Source organism: Thamnophis sirtalis, unplaced genomic scaffold (genome assembly GCF_051295495.1).
Source record: "Thamnophis sirtalis isolate CommonGarterSnake01/CBP01778 unplaced genomic scaffold, rThaSir2_p1.2 scaffold_12, whole genome shotgun sequence".
Classification (NCBI taxonomy): Eukaryota; Metazoa; Chordata; class Lepidosauria; order Squamata; family Natricidae; genus Thamnophis; species Thamnophis sirtalis.
The window spans coordinates 22,121,613-22,144,052 of record NW_028261392.1 but is presented as its reverse complement, the minus strand read 5'-3'; the positions used below and the strand labels follow the sequence as shown (position 1 = coordinate 22,144,052).

At 41.9% G+C, this 22,440-nt stretch overlaps 1 protein-coding gene across 2 annotated transcripts in view; it reads right to left on the bottom strand.

Moving 5' to 3' along the window:
* GPC6 (glypican 6) overlaps window positions 1-22,440 on the bottom strand; it is a 905,632-nt gene that overhangs the window by 235,087 nt on the left and 648,105 nt on the right. For both annotated transcript variants that reach the window (XM_087726482.1, XM_087726483.1), the window contains exon 4: window positions 16,884-17,049. In XM_087726482.1, the coding sequence (XP_087582608.1) occupies window positions 16,884-17,049 (166 nt within the window). The remainder of the gene's footprint in view (window positions 1-16,883; window positions 17,050-22,440) is intronic.

The following is a 22,440-nucleotide window of genomic DNA, read 5'->3' as shown; positions in this document are numbered from 1 at the left end:
CTTTGGCACAGCAGGGTTAAAACAGTCTAGTGTTTAATTTGATGTCTGAAAAACATTACTGGGTAGCTTTATGTGACATAAGTAAAATAGTGGTGGTGGAAAATACAGTCTGTTAGTTTTTCCAGCCATTTGTCATCACACAAACTGTTTATTTTTGTGGCTTATTGGACTGTGCCTAGAGCAATGAAGGGTGAGTGGTATCTCAAGAGCCATTACAATGCTGCAGTATTGGCAAGAGTTGAAGCTGACCTCAGAAAGACAGCCGAACAAGTCTCTGATGTAAGGTGTGGTTATAAAATCACTAACACTACATAGGTTTTCACTATGTTGATCAAAGATGCTGTAATGCAGTAAATCGTACCTGAATGAATGGCTCCATAGCTTTACATTCTCATAAAATTTTCTCTTGAAAATTGTTGTCCCTATTTTCATTCATGGCACAGGAAACACTGGCACAGATTTGGAATATTGTTATTGGACATTTTAGGATTTGGTCTTATGGTTAATTAAATATTAGGATTAAAGTATCTCTGAGATAATATTTGAGAGTTTGGAATCATCTCATCCTTAGGCTTTGAATCTTACAATAATTCAATTTCATCCTAATCCTAAAGCAAATAACAATAGCACTTAGACCTATATACCACTTCACAGTGCTTTACAGCCCTCTCTAAGTGGTTTTCAGAGTCAGCGTATTGCCCCCAACAATCTGGATCATCCTTTTACTCACCTCGGAAGGATGGAAGGCTGAGTCAACTTTGAGCTGGGGAGAATCGAACTGCCAAACTGCTGGCAGCCGGCAGTCAGCAGAAGTAGCCTGCAGTACTGCATTCTAACCCCTGCACCACCAAGGCTCTTAAAGTATAAACACCACCTGTCAAATGTATATTACAATAGCAAATGGAAAACCAAATTATCATTTGTAAAAGAAATATGTGACTATCTCTAACCTTACATTTAAAGGCAGCTTCAGAGAAGGCAGAAGAATCTCAGAACAGTGAGTGATGCTGAACCACTTAGTGGATAAATATATAGCAAAAGCAAAGTCTACCCAATATGCTGCAGTTATTGACTGAGTAAAGCTTACAGATACATCAGTTGACCTACTACTGCTAACCTTTGTCTATAAAGCATGAAAATGTCAAACTGAAGGTAAGATGGAGTGCAACAGGGAAAACATTCTGAGTTTTACCCTGTCAAGTTGGGAATCAAACAAAGCAGCAGCATTGTTCTTGTATCATTCAATTCTTATATAAATCTGTAATCTATTAGTTTAGTTTAGTTAGTTTAGTTTATTTGTCTTGTATGCCGCCCACTCCCGAAGGACTCCGGGCGGCTCACAATAGACAAGGGAAGGGGGATAAATAGACAAAGACAACACTTTAAAAACGCAACATTCACAATTTCCGTGGGGCTGGATGTTTCACAAGCCCCCTGGCCTGCTGGAGCAGCCAGGACTTGGTGGCTTTGCAGAAGGCCGGGAGGGTAGTAAGGGTCCGGATCTCCACGGGGAGGTCATTGCCTTACAAAAGGATTAATACCACCCATCAAAGATTGCAGGCAGGCAGATAGAGTTCCTAATCTATGCAGATGGTACAGTGATTGTTATCAGAGGGCCTCTCATTTTTGGGGGGTCACTACTTAGAACTAATTGTAAAAAAAAAACACACCAAAATTATGGTGTTCTCATAAAGATGCATGGGCAGTGAAATGGACAGAATTTCGATCAAATGGTTTGTTTTAAATACCTTGGGATGATTTTTTTCAATCAAATGTGAATCAGAAAACTTACTTCTTACTTGTCTCCCAGACGATCTGTAGAAGCAGTGTAGCGAATACATCAGCTCCCATTAATCTCTTTGGGGCTAAACCTGTAGCTCAATCCTTTATAGAGTGAAATTCTACTTAAGAAGCCAGGCATTTTTGTTCCTATCTAAGCTTTTAAGAAAAGTCTACCAATGACATAGTGCATAGAGATCACGGCTATGGTTTTCCCAGTTGCAATTTATGGCTGTGAAAGGCTGAGCGCCAAAGAATTGAGGCCTTTGAACTCTGGTGCTGGAGAAGACTCCTGCGAGTCCCTTGGACTGCAAGGCAATCAAACTGGTCAGTCCTAGAGGAGATCAACCCTGACTGCTCTTTAAAAGGCTAGATCCTGAAGATGAAACGCAAATACTTTGCCCATCTAATGAGAAGGAAGGACTCACTGGAGAAGAGCCTAAAGCTGGGAAAGATTGAGGGCAAAAGAAGAAGGGGACGACAGAGAATGAGGTGGCTGAATGGAGTCACCAAAGCAGTAGGTGTGAACTTAAATGGACTCCAGAGGATGATAGAGGACAGGAAGGCCTGGGGGGGCATTGTCCATGGGGTCGCAATGGGTTGGACACAACTTCACAGCTAACAACAACAACGCCAATGGCATAGTATGAACCTAATGCAGCAGTAGGTCTCCTGAAGTTGACAATAGGGCTTGGAGGAAGATATAGAATGTCTGACTACAGTTGAATCTTACTTCTACCTTATTGTCCCAATAGTAGATATAAGGAAAAGTCTCTGCCCATGCAGAGATGTGCCATAAGACATTTTTATATACGTTTTTATATAAGCAGTACACATTCTTCTGTATTGCTGCATTTACACAGATACTCACCAAACTTTGCAAAAAAAATCCAAACCAAAATGCTCCAGATGGTATCTATGCAAATGTCTAGTTGAAGTTAGGGATTCAAAAATTACTTGGCAAATAGCAACATTTTGTCTAACAGCATGCTGAATATGGTGATCCCTCAAAAAGCATTAAAAATAGATGGTTTTCTTCGGATTGCTATTATATTACATTATGAACTCATGGAAGTCAAATCACCAGCACTGATTTGTAATCTTAATAAATATTTCAGTAAATTGCCTAATCAATCAACAGCTTTAACCTTTTATATTTTAGGGCTTCAAATTTTATAAACGTACGGAAAACGTGCACTGCTGAAATAGAATTTTAATGCTTATGTATTGTATTAATGAAGGCATTTTGTAGGCATTGTACCTTATCAGATTAAGTTCTGAGGTCTTAGCACCACAAAGGAATATTACCTTCTGTTTTTCTTTACAGCACACTGTTTTCCTCCATTAGTCTAATAGCATATACTCTTATTTTTGCTCATTTTATAAAATCAACAATTCCCCAAGTTATTAATATATAATTATGTAGGGCCACTACTGAGGCACAGTCTCAGATCAAATCCATTGCAACAAATTTGCATAAGACTTTGAATTTAGAAAAGAAGTAAATAAGTTATTTTATATCAAACCCGATCATATGGGTTAGCCTTTAATTTCACAGCACTGGTGCAGCACACCATGTGCAGATGTTCATTAATTCATATTAAGACAGTAAGGTGGGACATGGTGGCTCAGTGGCTAAGACACTGTGCTTGTCGATCAGAAGGTTGGCAGTTCAGTGGTTCAAATCCCTAGCACCACATAATGGAGTGAGCTCCCGTTACTTGTCCCAGCTTCTGCCAACCTAGCAGTTCAAAAGCACGTAAAAAATGCAAGTAGAAAACTAGGGACCACTTTTGGTGGGAAGGTAACAGTGTTCATGCACCTCTGGTGTTTAGTCATGCTAGCCACATGACCACGGAGATTTCTTCAGACAGCGCTGGCTGTTTGGCTTTGAAATGGAGATGAGCACCACCCCCTAGAGTCGGGAATGACTAGCACATATGTGCGAGGGGAACCTTTACCTTTGAAAGTAAAGTATAACACTTTGGGGCAACTCTGCTTATCAGATACTAGGTAATGTGTTCATAGGAATGCAATGAAGGAGAAAGAGTTTGCTTGTTCCCTCCATCTATCTTTACTGTTGCAGAGGAAAAGTTAGTTTCTTGCCTTTCACATGGTATAAGCCTTCCACAAGATTTGTATTTGGAAAAGAAGATGCAAGAAATATCTGCTCCACCATTAATGCTTCTGAACAGTTTGGAACAATGAGAGGGAAAGCTTTTTGCATTATGGATAACACAAATACCGCAGAAATGTATCACAAAGTGAGAGAAAAGAAGATGTCACTTTCCCAGGAAAGTTTTAATAAGAATTCAGAGTCTGATGAATCAGATTATCCCTTAATTGAAGGAAGGAACTTTCTTTCTTATCGCTGGTATACTTGATGATGTCCTTTCTCATCAGCTTGTCTCTAATCGATCATTTCTCTGTTAGTTAATTGTTCCTTACTGTGTTCAGTTTAAATTAAGACTTCTTTCTTTAGTTGGTTAAATTTATATTTTACTGACAAAGAAATAAAGGGAGGCTAGCATAGATCTACTTCAAGCTATTTAGCTCTCATCAGCTAGCCATACCCTTCTGGGATTCGAATCTGGGCTGCTAACTGGTCAGTCCTAGAGGAGATCAACCCTGACTACTTTTTAGAAGGCCAGATCCTGAAGATGAAACTCAAATACTTTGGCCACCTAATGAGAAGGAAGGACTCATTGGAGAAGAGCCTGATTCTGGGAAAGACTGATGGCAAAAGAAGAAGGGGACGACAGAGAATGAGGTGGCTGGGTGGAGTCACCGAAGCAGTAGATATGAGCATAAATGGACTCCAGAGGATGGTAGAGGACAAGAAGGCCTGGAGGAATGTTGTCCATGGGGTCGCAATGGGTTGGACACGACTTCACAACTAACAACAACAACACCAATGGCATAGTATGAACCTAATGCAGCAGTAGGTCTCCTGAAGTTGACAATAGGGCTTGGAGGAAGGTGTAGAATGTCTGACTACAGTTGAAGTCGGACACAACTTCGCAACTAACAACAACAACTAAGCGGAAGCAGCATGCTCCATCCCATATTTGAGTAGACCAGGTTGCCCTGTTAAAAAACACTTTTTCTTTAGTTGGGGTTTCTCATACCCCAAGAAGGGGTATGATGGACAGCAGAAGATAAGATTAGAAGATAAGCAGGGGCCTTGGTCTACCAGTAGATTTGGATGAGAGTGCCTGTTATGTAGCCAACTTTTAAAGACCAATCCTGAAATCCTCGGAGAAAGAGGAGGCCATAGATAAATAATTCATGGGATAAAAGTCACTTTGCAGCATTGCCATCACAACATGAAACATACTGATGTTCATGAGTGCAACATGAACTTGAGAAGAAAAATTACCTTGCAAGCTTAAAATGGCAGGCATTCATGTTTGAACTTTGCTCTGCATGAAAAATTGAGGAGAAAAATGTACTGGTTTTTGCTAACTGGGCATCGAAACCAGAATGTTGTTGGGCTTTTCTGTGTTGTTCTCTTTTTCTTTTCTTTTCTCTTCTTCTCTTTTGTTTTTGCTGCTACTTGATAAGTAATGCTATATGGAAAAAAAAATAGCTTCCTGACCGCTATTTTATATAGTTATTTTCTTTGGAAACAGCCTATTTGAAATAAAATATACAACTCAGATAAAGCAGAATGAATACGGAACACTACTATCGCTACCAACTTCAATAACAGGAATTGGGGTTTTTAACTTGTAGCCCAGCTTCAAAACCTAAAAAATTAAATTATGAAATGATGAGTTAGTCAGCTGAAGAACATAACGGAGATTGGAGTATGGTCTCCCACAATCCCGAACTGCAAGGTTTGCTTCCATGTGGCTTTTGTCTGATATGAGAGGGCCCGAATAGTTTTATCCTTGCCATCTCCAATACAAATTGACCTGATCTGTGCTTCTTAAACTAATGCGCTACTTGGAATTCAATCAACTACAGTCTTAAGAGCCTAGCTAAATGTTTCAGTTTGGTTCTTGACTCATAAAAACACTTCAAAATGTATTCAAGATAAAATATGTTCACGGGTAGGGGGGTTTTTTGAAGGAGATTTTGTTTAAAAATGCATAATTTAGTAGGGTTTTAAATACAGTATTTCATTCGGCTCTTTAAAAAACAACAGCAAAATGGAATTGATCTACTGGTGAACACATACCAAAAGGACATGGACAAGGAACAAGCTGCTTTAGATGTGCTTCGCCTGAGACAATCTCCATATATGTGATGTAAAACAAAATTCACTTTTTGCTAAGTCAGGAAAACACTCTGGAATGGTAGTTTCAGGGCTCCAGGTTGTTAGCTTTGAACAGCAGCCCATGAAGGCTTATGCCTTAAAATGGTTAGTCCAGTGGTGGGATATGACCAGTACGCCACGGTACGAGCGTACCAATGCTTGCTGGGTGCACCAGGTACCCTTCTTGTACGGTACTCCAGATGGCCCACCTGCCCACCCGCACTCCTTACCTCTTTTTGAGCTGTCCAGGGCTTCCGCGCATGTGCACGGAACATACAGCAGCTGCGCGATGCTCTGCCGAGCATCTGGAGCGTCAGGGAGGTGTCGCGGAGCATCGCAGGCGGTAAGTATGCATGTGCATGCTGTGCATGTTTGTGTGCGTGCTGCACATGTTCATGTGGTGGACGCCCAGCCCCATTGCACCGTACCGGTTACAATGGGATCTAGAACCCACCACTGGGTGGGTTAGTCTCAAAAAATGCTACCAGGCCCACTTCAGAATTTTGGTTCCCATAGTTCAACATAGGTCTGCTATTATGCCTGGCCCTGCAGTGTCTGAAGCAGCTATGGGTTGAACTCACCTTATCAGGGTTGGGTTGCTCCCGGTATTATTGCCGGTTCGGTGCGCGCAAAAAAAATTCACATGCACATTTGCACAAAAATGGGTCTGAGCATGTGCAAAACCTTAATAAAAGAAAACAAATTAAATTTGTGCAATTACAATTGTTCTGCACATGCGCAGGACCAAAAATCAAGATGGCGGCCATGTAAGAGAACTGGTTTGGGGGTGTGGCATGCTGATTCCAGTGACCCAGGCCACCAAACCACTACTAGTTTGGCCGAACTGAACTGAACTTTTCGTACTGAACCATGCCACTACCGATTTGATCGAACTGGTCCAAACTGGGAGCAACCCAGCACTGGGCTGGTGGTACTTTATATAAAGCCAGATAGCTAAACATAATTTTCAAGAACCACCTCCCCCTATGCCTGAAGAGAAAAGTTTTGGATCAGTATGTGCTGATCTGTACCTGCTCTAACAGATGCCAGTGAAACATGGACACTAATCTCATAAAAGCTATGAGTGGAAGAGCCATGGAAAGCTATGTGCTCGGCATTACAAGACAAGATAGAAAGACCTGCATGTGGGTTAGAGAACAAACAAAAGTATACGGTACCATCAAGAGAGTAAAAGAACTGAAATGGAAATGGGCTGGTCACATAGCAAGAAGAACCGATGGCAGGTGGACCAAGGCAGTCATAGAATGGATTCCAGTTGATAAAAAGCATCCACAAAAGAGACCTAAAACAAGATAGAGCAGCCACATCAGCAAGTATTGAAGGCCCAACTGGCCAAGGGAAGCTCAAGCCCATATTGGTTGGAAACCTGCAGAAGAGGCCTTCATCCTGCAGTGGCCAGACAATGGCTGGGATGATGATATGGAAGAAGAATGTGAAGGTGAAATGGATTAGGCAGAGTTAAGGGAAGTTACAGAAAATAATGAGGAGACTTTGAGCTTTTGAAAATTTTATTTCTTTCTGAGTTCTTCAGCATATTATAACAACATGATCAACAACAACAACTTTTTTTTAAAAAAAAACTTGTATACCACTCAACTCTCAATGACTGGGCAGCTCACAACAATCAATTGAAAAATTGGAATAGAATCAAAGGTAAAAAATGGCAAATACAATGAATTGGGGATCAATGAGGGACAGTTGGTGCGTGTGATGGGCTACAATGAAACTGCAGTTTCCCAGAAAGAAGGGGGCACATTTCAGAAAGGAAGGCAAGAAAGCAGAGTATGGAACTGGATAGGAGACAGAGGAAGAGAGTACGGAGAACCCCTTCCTAGAATCTTCCACAGTAAATCCATTAAAGTGAAAGTAATAGCAATAGCAATAGCAATAGCAGTTAGACTTATATACCGCTTCATAGGGCTTTCAGCCCTCTCTAAGCGGTTTACAGAGTCAGCATATTGCCCCCAACAACAATCCGGGTCCTCATTTTACCCACCTCGGAAGGATGGAAGGCTGAGTCAACCTTTGAGCCGGTGAGATTTGAACAGCCGAACTGCAGAACTGCAGTCAGCTGAAGTAGCCTGCAGTGCTGCATTTAACCACTGCGCCACCTCGGCTCTAATAAAAGTTTAGTTTGGCAAGATTCTGTCTATTGGGCGTAAAGAACTGAACTTGGTTGAATTATTATTTAACTCATTTTTTTGCTTTACACAAAGGGATAAAACAGTCCAAACCTATCAAAAACAGCATCACAAAAATCAGATTAGGAACACAAGTTGAAATAGGGAAGAAAACAGTAAGTGAGCACCTGTCTACACTAGACGAGTTCAAATCACCAGGACCGGATGGATTATACCCCAGGGTTCTGAAGGAACTGGCAGACGAGATCTCAGAACCACTGAACTATATCTTTCAGAGATCCTGGAGCACCAGGGAACTACCAGAGAACTGGAAAAGAGCTGATGTGGTTCCCATCTTCAAAAAAGGAAAATAAATAGATCCAGGAAACTACAGATCTATCAGTCTGACATCAATACCGGGAAAGATTCTGGAAAAGATAATCAGCAACAAATTAGCGAATACCTAGAAGTAATCAAAGTAATAGCCAAAAGCCAACATGGGTTTGTCAAAAACAGATCATGCCAGACTAATCTTATTGCATTCTTTGATAAAGTGAAAAAATTAGTGGACCAGAGGAATGCCGTCGATCTAGTTTACTCAAACTTCAGTAAGGCATTTGATGAGGTAGACCATAACCTACTACTAGATAAAGTAGAATAATGTGGGTTAGACAGTATCACCACCAGATGGGTTCGTAACTGGCTGGCCAACCACACTCAACTTGTAGTCCTCAATGGAACTGCATCTACATGGAGGGAAGTATGCAGTGGAGTACCCAAGGCTCTGTTTTAGGCCCAGTACTCTTCAACATCTTCATCAATGATTTGGATGAGGGAATAAATGGGGAACTCATCAAATTTGCAGATGACACCAAGCTGGCAGAAATAGCCAACACTCCAGAAGATAGGCTTAAGATACAGAAGGACAAACTTGACAAACTTGAACATTGGGCACTATCTAACAAAATGAAATTCAATGGTGAAAAGAGTAAGCTTATACATTTAGGCAAGAAAAATGAAATGCACAGGTACAGTATAGGTGGTACCTTGCTCAATAGTAGTAACTGTGAGAGGGATCTTGGAGTCTTAGTGGACAACCATTTAAATATGAGCCAGCAGTGTGCAGCAGCTGCCAAAAAAGCCAATACAGTTCTAGGCTGCATAAACAGAGGGATAGAATCAAGATCACGTGAAGTGTTAATACCACTTTATAATGCCTTGGTAAGGCCACACTTGGAATACTGCATTCAGTTTTGGTCTCCACAATGTAGAAAAGATGTGGAGACTCTAGAAAGAGTGCAGAGAAGAGCAACAAAGATGATTAGGGGACTGGAGACTAAAACATATGAAGAACAGTTGCAGGAACTGGGTATGTCTAGTTTAATGAAAAGAAGGACTAGGGGAGACATGATAGCAGTCTTCCAATATCTCAGGGGTTGCCACAAAGAAGAGGGAGTCAAGCTATTCTCCAAGGCACCTGAGGGTAGAACAAGAAGCAATGGGTGGAAACTAATCAAGGAGAGAAGCAACTTAGAACTGAGGAGACATTTCCTGACAGTTAGATCAATTAATCAGTGGAACAGCTTGCCTCCAGAAGTTGTGAATGCCCCAACACTGGAAGTCTTTAAGAAGATGTTGGATAGCCATTTGTCTAAAATGGTATAAGGTTCCTGCCTAGGCAGGGGGTTGGACTAGAAGACCTCCAAGGTCCTTTCCTACTCTGCTATTGTATTGTATTATTGTATTTACTTGCTCTTCGTTGTTCTTGGGCTTAACATGACAGAATCTCAGTTTCTGTAACCCTATGAAATAGTTCATAGGGTTACAAATAGAAACACAACCAGGAGCATTAGCAATTTCTTTACTGTAAGGTTATATTAAGCAGAATCTAGCAAGACTGAAAATATTTCTTCCCTCCTTTCTTTTGGAAAATTACAGAGGGCCCTTCAAAATGTTTCCATGCTTTCCTGCTGCTTGTAAACTGAGCTGTCTCTTATTAGATTTGAGGGGTCCTTAGTGCTTTCTTAGCTAGGTTGTTTTCTTGTAAACGTTTCATTACCTAAACTAAGCAACATCATTAGTGTTAGTGCTGATGCTGTTACCTAGTTTGGATAATGAAACATCTGCAAGAAAACAACCAAGCTAAGAAATCGTCAATGACCCCTCATTTCAACCTTGACCTACAAATATTCTCCTTTATTTTTTATAAGATTGTTGCAGAGGTGGGTTCCTACCAGTTCGCACCTATTCGGTAGAACCGGTTCGTCAAATCTACTGAACCGGTTAGAAGAGGTTCCACCAGTGGACCCAGAAAGCAGGCCACACCTACAGAAGAGGTTCCAAAATTTTTTGAAACCCACCACTGGTCCTTGGATATGATTATTCTACACTATCATGCTCATATTTATAAAACTCAGTGCCTCTGTGAAAGGTAAGGATGACTACTGCGTTTGTGGTGCAATCAGAACATTGCGTGTGTTGAAGTTGTACGCAAACCAAAGATGACTTTTAAAAAACAAGTTTACATCATATTTTTATGCATGCCAGTGCTGTGTGTGAGGTAATTTAAGGTGGTTCTGAGAAGTGTCGTCGGCATCTTCATATCCGGTCACATGGGCGGCAAGCCACTCCCATCCAGTCACATGAGCAGAAAGCCACTCCCACAAAGGAGGCCACACCCACAGAGTAGGTTCAAACAATTTTTGAAGCCCACCACTAGATTGTTGCCTAGACTGCAGATTTTCCTTTTTTTCTCCCAGGATCATTTCCGCACACTATCACACTCTCCCTCATTGAGCGCCTGGGTGTAGAGCCAGGTTTTCATGGATCTTTTAAACAATAGCAAAGGAGGTGGCCATCCTAATCTCAGCGGAAACCTCATTTCAGAGGACAGGTGTTACAATGTTAGAACTTCTGTATATAGCCCTATAGAACAAAAAATATACCGTCCACATGTGCTTTTCTGCTTAACTGCATAGATACCATAGATGCAACTACCAATCTATAAACACTGCCATCTACTAGTTAAAGAATATATGTCTCTACTGAATACTGCTGTAGCTGGACAAAATACCTGAATACTGAATTCCAACAGCAGGTGGTGTGACAGAATGGTGCTTTCACTGACATTATGACATTGTTTAATCAAAGGAACCTGAAGCACGTCAACCCTGCAGGATCAACTCAGCCGGGCAGATGTTATGGGAGACACATTTTCCTGAATCAATACTCTTGAGTACCACAGCAATTGTCAGCTGCATTTGCAGGCATAAGTTCTGCCTCTTTGGATAGGTGTGCAGTTTCGTGATTGATGTATTGAAGAGATGGGGCTTGCATCAGGATGCCAGTCTCTCCACCTCCCCTCTGGCTTGCCATCCTTGCAGACACTGCTGGTTGTAGTGCATAGTGGCCAAGGAAAGGAGATCTTGGAAATGGGAATGGCAATTTTATTCAACTAGGTATCCTATTTACTGATGCAGGACCTGTTAGCTGATAAACACAGCAGTGAAGAAAGATCATAATCAGGTTTGATTTTATAGGGGAGGGAAATGAGGAAAAGAACTGGGACCAACTCCAAAAGGGTGAAGAGGAGAGAGGATGAGCTGCATCCTTAAATATGCCAACATATCCCAAAGAAGTCCCTCAATTGGCTGTCCTGAAGAAAAGCTGCAAAGTTGCCTTGGTTTGGTGCAATGGCTTGACCCTGCCCACCTAAACAGAATGGACTGTTTTTGATCCATAGAATGAAAGAGAACTTTTGAGCTGGAAAGTATATAATGCAATGATTTTATGATCAGAGGGAAACAGTGGGGTTGCGAAGGCTTGTTGGTGCTTTATGAAATTACACATGAGAAAAGGTTTTGCTTTCCAAAACCTTCAAAACCTTGATATAGGTTTGTTCTCTTTAGTTTGTGGGTGAAAAACTATATGCCCAAAGGTTCCGTGTGTGTGTGTGTGTGTGTGTGTGTGTGTGTGTTTGTGTATGTATGTATGTATGTATGTATGTATGTATGTATGTATGTATGTACTGTATGTATGTGAAAACAAACAGAAGAAAGAGAGGGAGGGAGGGAGGGGGAGAGGGAAGGAGAAAGGTTAGAGAGGGAGAAAGAAAGGGAGAGGGAGGGAGGGAGCCATTTGATGCCAAGATCTAATATTTTGCTATAGAATTTCCCCAACCTAAAAGCAAAGTGATCAAGGGGGAGGGAGAGGAGAGCTCTTCTTCAATAAAAATAATCTGATATGGCCACAGATTTTATTCACTGTGACTGACAATAGAACACGGCAAATGTGACAGTTTAAATCATCCTGGGAGAACCACCCAGAGATAAAAAAAATGCAAGGCATCTTTCAGGCCCTACAATTCTTTCAATGTAAAAGGTTTTATTATTATTTTTTCTTTGAGACTACATTTGTGTTTTATTTTTGTGCTTACTTTCTTAAGACATCAGACATTTGTACATGGGAGACCCAAACTGCCACTCTCTACAGTGTCACCTATAAATAAACCCCTCTGAATGCAATACCTCCTTAATTCCCTTTTGTCTCTCTCTGTGTGGGGACCTTCTAGGCATCTTGTAAGGAGTTGCACTAAAGAGCAACAGTGCTGATTTCCAAGTGTATACAATACAATAGCAGAATTGGAAGGGACCTTGGAGGTCTTCTAATCCAACTCCCTGCCTGGGCAGGAAACCCTATACCGTTTCAGACAAATGGTTATCCACCATCTTCTTAAAGACTTCCAGTATTGGGACATAGTTTTTGTGAGGCAAATAGGAAGAGGAGGGTATGATGGATATGTTCCAGAATGGTATTCAGCCAGTTCTGACAGGTTCTGTAGAACCGGTAGCGGAAATTTTGACAGTGGGGTGGGAATTGGGGTTTTGCAGTATCCTTCCCCTGCCGCACCCACAAAGCCACGCCCACAGAACTGATATGTTCGTCACCTTGAGTTATTTGTGAAAAAAAATGAAGACGGGATACTAATAAATAAAAATAAATGAAATGTTAAATAAACATTAGAGAGACCCAGATTCAAATTCATCCTGAACCATGAACCCTGACTTTGGACCAATGACTTTCCCAATGTCATTACTGAGTTGTTGTTGTGGGGGAAGTGGGAGAGGGGCTGTGTATTAGCTCCAGAATAAAAGGGAAAGGTACATATTTAACAAAGAAATAAACAAGATCAAGCTGAGAACTCTCTTGCCAGCAGCAGTATGAACTCTGCATATTCTGTAGACAGAAAATATATAAGGTGGGGGCTTGGATAATCTTGTAAGACTGTACGGTGCCACTTGTTTTCTCAGTGATCAATCTTTGCCAATAATTACATGAAAGCTATCTACAAAAATTCAGGATAGTTACCACCTGTTAGGGCCTTGGCACACACAATGAAGCAGAAGAAAATAAAAGTCTTGCTTGAACTGAGTGGGAGAAGAAAGATTACCACCTTTCCATAAGCACAATTAATACACCTCCCCTTGTGCCTAGTTTCCAACACGAACTTCAGAAGCAAATTCCAACCAATTATTCATAGCTCAATAGTGCTGTACAGTCTTCCTTTTAGTTCAGTTGGTGCTGTACGAGGAAACTGCATAGAAACTTTATTATTAGCTTGACTTTTTTTCCCCCCTGACAGAAATAGACTACCGACAATTTTGAGATTTTTTTTTCACAAAGTTGCTAGTAAGGCTGGAAAGTATGGTGAAACAAAATTTAATTCCTCAAGTAACTGGATAATATTGTCCTAATTGCCATCATTTGCCTAATTGCATGCAAAGGCTCCCTTGTATTAACCACAATTTTTGATGATTACTTGCACATGGAGATGTTTCTTTGGAATTAGTTTGCAGTAGAAGGGTCAACTATTTGTAGCTCAGGGTTGAACTGTGGGGTCCTTGGTGTTCCCTGAACTTGGTTGTTTTCTTGCAGATTCTTTTATTTCCCAAACAGATAGCATTATCAGTGGTACAAGGATGTAGGGTTGATACTGTACTTCAGGGCTGCCAGACTCAAAGCCCGGAGGCAGGATATGGCCTGAAGGGTGCATAGATCTGGCCCATGGGACCACCCTGGAAATAGCGAAGGGGTAGTCCTTGGTGCCTCTGCCAGGAAAATAGAGCTCAGGAGGGCCGTGTGCCCTCCTGGGCTCCATTTTCACTGGCAGAGGGTTGCAGGAGGCCATCGCAGCTGGAAACAGAACTTAGGAGCCAGTTTTCACTGGCAGAGCACACCACCAAAGGTGCCCCTGTCACGAGTGTTGTCAAGCTGTCCATGCCAACTCTGGCCATGTTTGCCCTGCCCCCCCCCCAATGTCAAACACTACCCTGATGAAATTGAGTTTGATATCCCTGCTGAACCTGGTTGTTCAATGAAAGCTCTGCAATAAAACAACCAAACTCAAAGAACACAAAGGACCCCATAAAATTAATTTGCTTTTATCTTTTTTCTACTCTATCCTGATACTCCTGGTCATCTAACCCTTAACAGACCTGGAGAATTTTGTATCTTTCCAACATTTGAAGACGTATTGACCTGTTTTGACAATATTTTCATGCTGTCTTCTATCACATGACTCTGGGAAGATACATAAAATGCAAAAATCCTAATGTATTAGAAAATAAAATAGTGCAGTAGCATAAGTTATAGCAATAAAAGGCAGAACATTCATAGGATACTCCACAAGGGTCTTTTCTGTGTATTAATCTGTTTGCAGAATTGGTTTCGTCTTTAAGAATGAATAGCTACTATATCAGGACTATTCAGATCCTGGTAATGTTCAGTGGACCAAGGAATACTCTTTAGTCCAAAACCAATTTTAATTTTCCTGTTAGTATAACAAACCTACAACTATTTCCTGAAACTCAGAATCATCTGTCTTGAACTGGAAATATATGCTGCATATTCAACATCAATTTATTGGCCCTTATCCAGTCAATAATAAATCCATACACTGATCTCACATGATTGATACCCTATATATATATATTTCAAATGACTGCAACAGGTACCTTTAAACAAATTTTTAAAACTGATTATATCTTGCTTATTAACATAAAATATTTTTTATTTAACCAGTAGGTCTGCTTATTATCCATATTATATTCCATATAAAAGGATAGAGAGCTAAAAGCTGACAAGTAAAGTCGATAGAGGAAGCAAAATTCACATAATGACTGCATGAACCACTTAATCACTGCAGTGCTTCACTTAACAACTGTGGCAAGAAAGGTTGCAAAATGGCGCAAACCTGAATTAACAACTGTTTTGCTTAGCCACAGAAATCAAAATTACAGTTGTGTCTGTAAGTCGAGAAATATCTGTAGAGATAATTCTTCCTTAACTGTGATAATTGGGATTGGATATGGAACCATACTGCTCTGCCAATTCTTGACTTACTGAAAGTTCAAAATGGATCATCTGAGAATAACTGAGAATGTAAAGAGATTATGTACATTGCTGACAGAATTTAGTGACAGGTGGCCATTAAATCAAATAATTAGATGCATTTTTTTAAAAAAAATCCTCATTTTAAATATTAATTGTCTTAAGGATTCTTTATGTTTCCTCATTCTTCCTCATTTTTGGTTTTTCTCATTATTATCAATGTTTCTCTTACTTCTTTTTTGAGCCCTCAATGATTCCTAAATATATAAATCATATTCTGAGGGTTTTTTCCCCCCAGATTAAACAAATTATCCTGTGCTACGTATTTTGTTTTGTGTGTGTGTATTTCTTTCTGCTGAATTGCTTATTGTTGCATATTTATTTCATTCCAAGGTACTAGAAAAAAAGGGAAAAGATTAGGTAGGCACTTCAAGAGAATTAATTTTTATTTATGTCCTCGAAAGGGAGTGGAAACTAATCAAAACTGTTCAGCCGTTTGAGATTTCTTTAGAATGGAAAACTCTGTTTCACAAGTAGTAGTTTTTTTTAAAAAAAATGTGTCAGGAATAGAGATGCGTGCAGTTGAGTGAAGGGCACATTCATAGCATCCTTTTTCTTCCTTTTAAAATCTTTTGTCATATTGTGATTATGTTCTGTTGCTTAGCCGTGGAACCCATCCAGGGTGTTTGGACCATTGGTAAATTTCATATCTTTTGAGGATGCCCTTCCAAATTGTTCTGTGAATTACAGCAGATCATGCAACTGTCTAAAATGGAAGTAAAATCCATTCTTCTCCTTGCTCAGAAGGAGTCACTCTGGAATATTTTAAATTTTGCCTTATCAGATTTTCTTTTTTGCCTGTCACAATAATGGCTTTTGGCCAATTTGCAATCGCGCTGGATTTAGGCAAAGAAGGAAGGACTGTGCAATCTTTATTTTTGCATCTGGCAGACGAACGTGAAAATTTAATGTGAAATGCACAGGATTTAGTCTTTGTTGCTCTCTTCCTCCCCTCCCACCACTTGAACCTCCGTCTCCTACGGAATCAGAAATGCAGCCTTCATCTTTCAGCATGCTTCACACCAACCGGGCGGAATTTTGCTTACGGACTTCAACATCCCACAAAGAGAGATTTCATGAAAATAGCTCCCAGGTGGAACCACACAGAAACTTTGATCAAAGCGTGTGAATGACAACTGAATGAAGGCATTCTGTCAACACGTCCTATTTTCCACTTGGCAAATGCTGTTTGAACTCGTCAGAAAGTTTGACAGATTACTTTGCTCACCTCCCCGCATTCACCCCGTCCTTACCTACGAAGAGATTCCATTCGGTATCCAGATCTGCTTGGTTTGCAAGGCAGCCCTTCATTACGTTGAGGCAGTAGTTATTGCAAGGTTTCACAGTGGGCAGTCCTCGGCAATAAGGGCAGTACAGCATCTTCATTAATGCCCGGATGCATCCTGGGGTGGGACTCACCTGCAGAGTTGAAAGGGGAAAAAAAGTTGAAAGGTAAAGCAAGCAGCCTCCATTTCCTATATGTATCCTGGGTCTTGGTCTGATCAAGACTTAGCAAGTAATGATAAGCCGCTTACTCGCAAGTAAAACAAACCCCTTTTCAAACAGGGTAGGGCATGGGTGTCAAACTCAAGGCCTGCAGGACAGATATGGCTTACAGGGTGCTTAGATTGAGCATGTGGGTGTTGTGGCCTGCGAGCGGCAGATTCGGACAGTGAGGAGGTTGGGGAGGAACATGGGCCAGTCCTAGAGTCTAGGGAAGGCTCTGATGAGGGCTATGTGTCGGAGGCAGAGAGAGGGCCAGAGCCATCTCTCAGTTATCAGCTGCCTTCAGAGTCAGACATCAGTGAGGCAGACGAACAGCTGGAGCCTGTTCCTAGTCTGCACATGCACAGAGTTGCCAGACGAAGGGAACAGCTAAAGAACAGGAGTTGATTTGGGATTAAGGGTAGACAATGAATGGGCCCTCTCAGAGGAAATAAAAGAGGAGCGAAAGGGCAGTGGAGTTGCAGGAGACAATTAGTTCGCTTAATCGAGAGACCCCCATGCCAAGTTTTGCAGTTATCAGCCTGGCAGCTTCCTACGCCAGATAAAGTCTGTGACTGAAAATCCTCCCTTGAAAGACTTTGCTGAAAGTGAATGAGCAGAATTCACAGTAAATTAATAAAAGGGGCTTTTGTCGAAACCAGGAGTTTGTTTCATGCTCTTGGGAAACCTAGGCCAGGACAGTGGGGCCACCCTGGAAACAGTGGAGCACGGTGCCTCTGCCAGCAAAAATGGAGCTCCATTTTTGGCTGCAATGGCTTCCTGCAGTCCTCTGCCAGCAAAAACGGCGCCCTGGAGGGCTGGGCGGGGTCTCCTGGGCTCTGTTTTTACTGGCAAAGGACTGCAGGATGTTGAGCTCGCCATGCCCATCCTGGCCACACACTCACTCAGCCACCCAAGGTCAAACACAACCTTGATGTGGTCCACAATGAAATTGAGTTTGACACCCCCTGGGATAGGAGCAGTCTTTCATTCACGCGGATAAACAAAAAACCAAACGTAATTAGTCCCAACAGACTTGGTTCTGTCCTAGAAATCCGAATTGGTTGTTGTATCCTAAACATGAACAGTTGTCTGCGACAGCTGGCCACTCCCAAACCCCTCCTATTTATTTCCCAGCCAGGGAGGGGCTGGCTAGTATCCACGCCTGCTTTTCCTTGAGAACCGGCTTATTACTTTCCTATGCTCTCCTCTCCTTTCCTCTCTGCGCATACACACATCTGGGATGGGCCCCATCTGTTCCTCCCCCTCACTCAGCTCAGGCACAGAAGACAGCTCCCTCTCCACCTGGGGGATAACAGAAGGCCCCGGCTCTGCCTCTGTCTCTGATGCTGTTTCCTAATCAGAGCCTCCCAAAGGCTCTGAAGTTGGCCCAGGCTCCCTCTCAACCTCCTCCTCATCTGACTCTGCTGCTAGCTCTGCTGGCAGCCGACGGATCACAACAGGTCTGGATAAAAAAAAACCGACAACCTTTTTTGAAGATTGGCGGAAAGACGAGACAAGAGCCAGGACTGCCGAACAAGAGGTTTATTTTACACAAACTATTTACAGGCGATTCAGCACCATCCCTGCTTGACAGCTATTTAAACGAGCTGTCAGAGCAGGGATAACCAATGGGCGTGCTTCAGGCGTCTAGCAACTGGTGACGCTGCGCCTGAACCAATCAGGGCGCCTCTAGCGGCTAGCAACAGGCGATGCTGCGCCCCAGCCAATTAGGGTGCAGCCTGGCTTGTTGCTAGCCGCCAGGTTGTATGTCGAGGACTTTCTGAGTCCTCAACAACCTTCATTTCTCCACTAGTGCAGGCAGTCCTCGACTTACGACCACAATTCAGCCCAAAATTCCTGTTGCTAAATGAGAAATTTGTTATGTGAGTTTTGCCCCTTTGTTGCCACATTTGTTAAGTGAATCACCGTGACTGTTAGGTTAGTAATATGATTGTTAAGTGAACCTGGCTTCCCCATTGACTTTTCTTGTCAGAAGGATGCAAAAGGGGATCACATGACCCCAGGACACTGCAACTGTCATAAATATGAGTCAGTTGCCAAGCACCTGGATTTTGATCATATGACCATGGGGATATTGCAATGGTGGCAAGTGTGAAAAATGGTCATACGTTAATTTTCAGTGTTGTTGTAACTTTGAAAGATTACTAAATGAACTGTTGTAAGTCGAGGACTCTCTGTGTTACCACAAGTGGTTCTTCGTGGCAAGAACCTTAATCTTTAATATTATTTTCTTGTGACATCAATGTTTTCTGGCCATCACCTAAAGTTGCCCTGCCCACCACACCAAAGGTATCTAAGATATTTAAAGCTCGGTATCGGGAGTCAAAAAATACCGCCCAATCTAATTATTATTAGATTTTTGTCCATCAATGGTAGAACTCAACTTGGCCTGCTCCAAGAAGCAACAGGTGTAGAGATGGTTAGCAGAAAGGTGGTTAGCAGTTATCTCCTTTCCCTGTCAAACAGACTTATTTTGTTTGCTTGTACATTACTTGTGACATTCTCAACCTCTTTCAGCTCTTCCTCACATTCTCAGTTCAATCTTCTTTTCCCCCTCTATCTCTGTGCAGTTCAGAGGCTTACCTGATTCACTCTCTCTCCTTTAAAAAGAGAACACACCACAGGCTCTTCGCTGTAGATACAACAGACCTAAGCGATTTAGTCTTCCCCGTCACCAGGTTATTTCTTTTTTTTATTATTTTTTTTTATTTTTTTATTTTTATTTCACCAGGTTATTTCCTAAATAAAGTTTATCTTCATTTTCCTTTCACATAACACAGGTGGGCTGCTGGGGATTCGTAGGGGTTCGTGAGAACCTCTAGCTAAGATTCTGGGCAGTTTGGAGAATCCCCAAATCCCACTGCTGGCTGGCTCTGCCTGCCCATCCCCTCCCAAGGGCCCGTTTGGATGCAGGTAAGTGCAGGGTGTGTGTGGAGGCTGGGGAAGAATGGACATACCGGAAATTTGGGAAGGCCAGAAATGGGCCCATTTCCAGCCTACAGGGGGCCTCAGGAGCCTGGGGAGGCCATTTTCGCCCTCCCGGAGGCTCTAAGAAAGCACCTGGAGCCCAGGGAGGGCAAAAACGCCCTGCCTGCTGTGGTGCAGGAGGCCAACTAGGCCATGCCCACCATGGCCACACCCACCCAGCAACCGGGCAGAGAATCCCTTGCCAAAAAAAATTGAAACCCATCCCTGCATAAATAGAACGTTGAGAAAACGTTCTTAGAAAAGTTAACCTCCCAACTCTACTGATTCTCTCTCCGTACATTCTTTCTGCCGTATAAAATTATGCATTATTCAACCACGGGGACAGAAACAACTGTATTGCTTGCATTTCTGCCGGCTATGCAATCGATAGATTGTCTTTGTCAATAAATCATGACTGCCCTCACGCCATCCTGATCCACGAAGGTCTTAGAAATACAGTCAATTTTGTTTGAAAAGTGGAGGATATGCTTCTCTCTAGTATCCTTTAGGAGTGCATGGTCCTTTTCACCAGTGGTGGGACTCAATTTTATTTTACTACCAGTTCTCTGGGCGTGGCTTGGTGGACGTGATATGACTTGGTGGGTGTAGCTTGGTGGGGCGTGGCAAGGGAAGGATACAGTAAAATCTCGATTCCCTCCCCACTTCAGGGGAAGGTTACTGCAAAGTCCCTATTCCCTCCCAATTAGCTGGGACTCAGGAGGAAGAGAATAGATGGGGGTGGGGCCAGCCAGAGGTGGTATTTAATGGTTCTCTGAACTATTCAAAATTTCTGCTACTGGTTCTTCAGAAATGGACAGAACCTGCAGAATACCACCTCTGCTTTTTACCTTTGACACCTCTGAATTAATGTTATATTGTGGTATAACTATGTTGACTTTTGGCATCTGGTGTATGGCTTTGAAAAGGAAAAATTCAGAGGTGGGTTCCTACCAGTTCGCACCTATTCGGTAGAACCGGTTCGTCAAATCTACCGAACTGGTTAGAAGAAGTTCCACCAGTGAACCGGGAAAAAGCAGGCCACACCTACAGAAGAGGCTCCAAAATTTTTTGAAACCCATCACTGGTCCTTGGATATGATTATTCTATACTATTATGCTCATATTTATAAAACTCAGTGCCTCTGTGAAAGGTAAGGATGACTACTGCATTTGTGGTGCAATCAGAACATTGTGTGTGTTGAAGTTGTTTTAAGGCAAACCAAAGATGCCTTTTAAAAAACAAGTTTACATCATATACTTATGCATGCCAGTGCTGTGTGTGAGGTAATTTAAGGTGGTTCTGACAAGTGTCGTCGGCATCTTCATATCCGGTCACATGGGCAGCAAGCCACTCCCATCAGGTCACATGGGCAGCAAGCCACTCCCACAAAGGAGGCCACACCCACAGAGTAGGTTCGAACAATTTCTGAAACCCATCACTGGAAAAAGTACAAACATGTAATAGTTGAGCTTATTAAATGCTGTATCTACATTTATGGTTTGAAGCTCCATAAGGAAATCAGCCAGGATCCCTCTTCTGGCAATATCAACTTATTTTGGTTTGTGTTCACTGGTCTACAATATCATTCCTCCAGCTCCATATGGCCTGTGTGTTTCTTTGATAAATTATCTGAGCAGAAACCTGCTGACTGTTTTGCAAACGTTGGAAAAAACACATGCCATTTGGCAAATAATGATCTTCGAGAGAGAAAAAGAAAGAAAATGTTGCTATTTCCTCCTTCTGTTTAAATTACATTTGCTCACTGCTTGTCAAAATGTTAATTTTTCCTACTGACAATAGCTTATCTCAGTTTGTTACAGTTTTGTTTTTGAATTTGCACAGCAACCAATTGCCTTTGGTTTTTCTTTCTTCCCTGGAAAATAGATAGGAAATTGCCTAGAGAGACATTCTGTTGTTTAAACTTCAAACTTCACATGAATGTACATATATTTGAGTTCTGAATTTCCTGAGAAAGCTTTGGCCTTCACAGTTTTCACCTGCCTTCACTTGCTGCCTCGGTTTAGTGGAGGTTACATTTTCTGCATTTTGTTCCACCAAATGATTCTTTCAAGATAAGACTAATACAGGAGTTCCAAACTCAAATTACTTCGTCTATTCCTTTGATTGTTAGATTAGCAAATTAACAGAGTTGGAAGGGACCTTATAGCATGTAGCTCAAGCAGGGCCCTACACCATTTCTGACAAATGGCAGTTGGTCCAATCTCTTCTTGAAAGGCTCAAGTGATGGAGCTCCCACAACTTCTGAAGGCAAGCTGTTCTATTGTTACAACCAGTTTGGCCATCTACAACACAATCAAGGAGATGGTGCCCCGA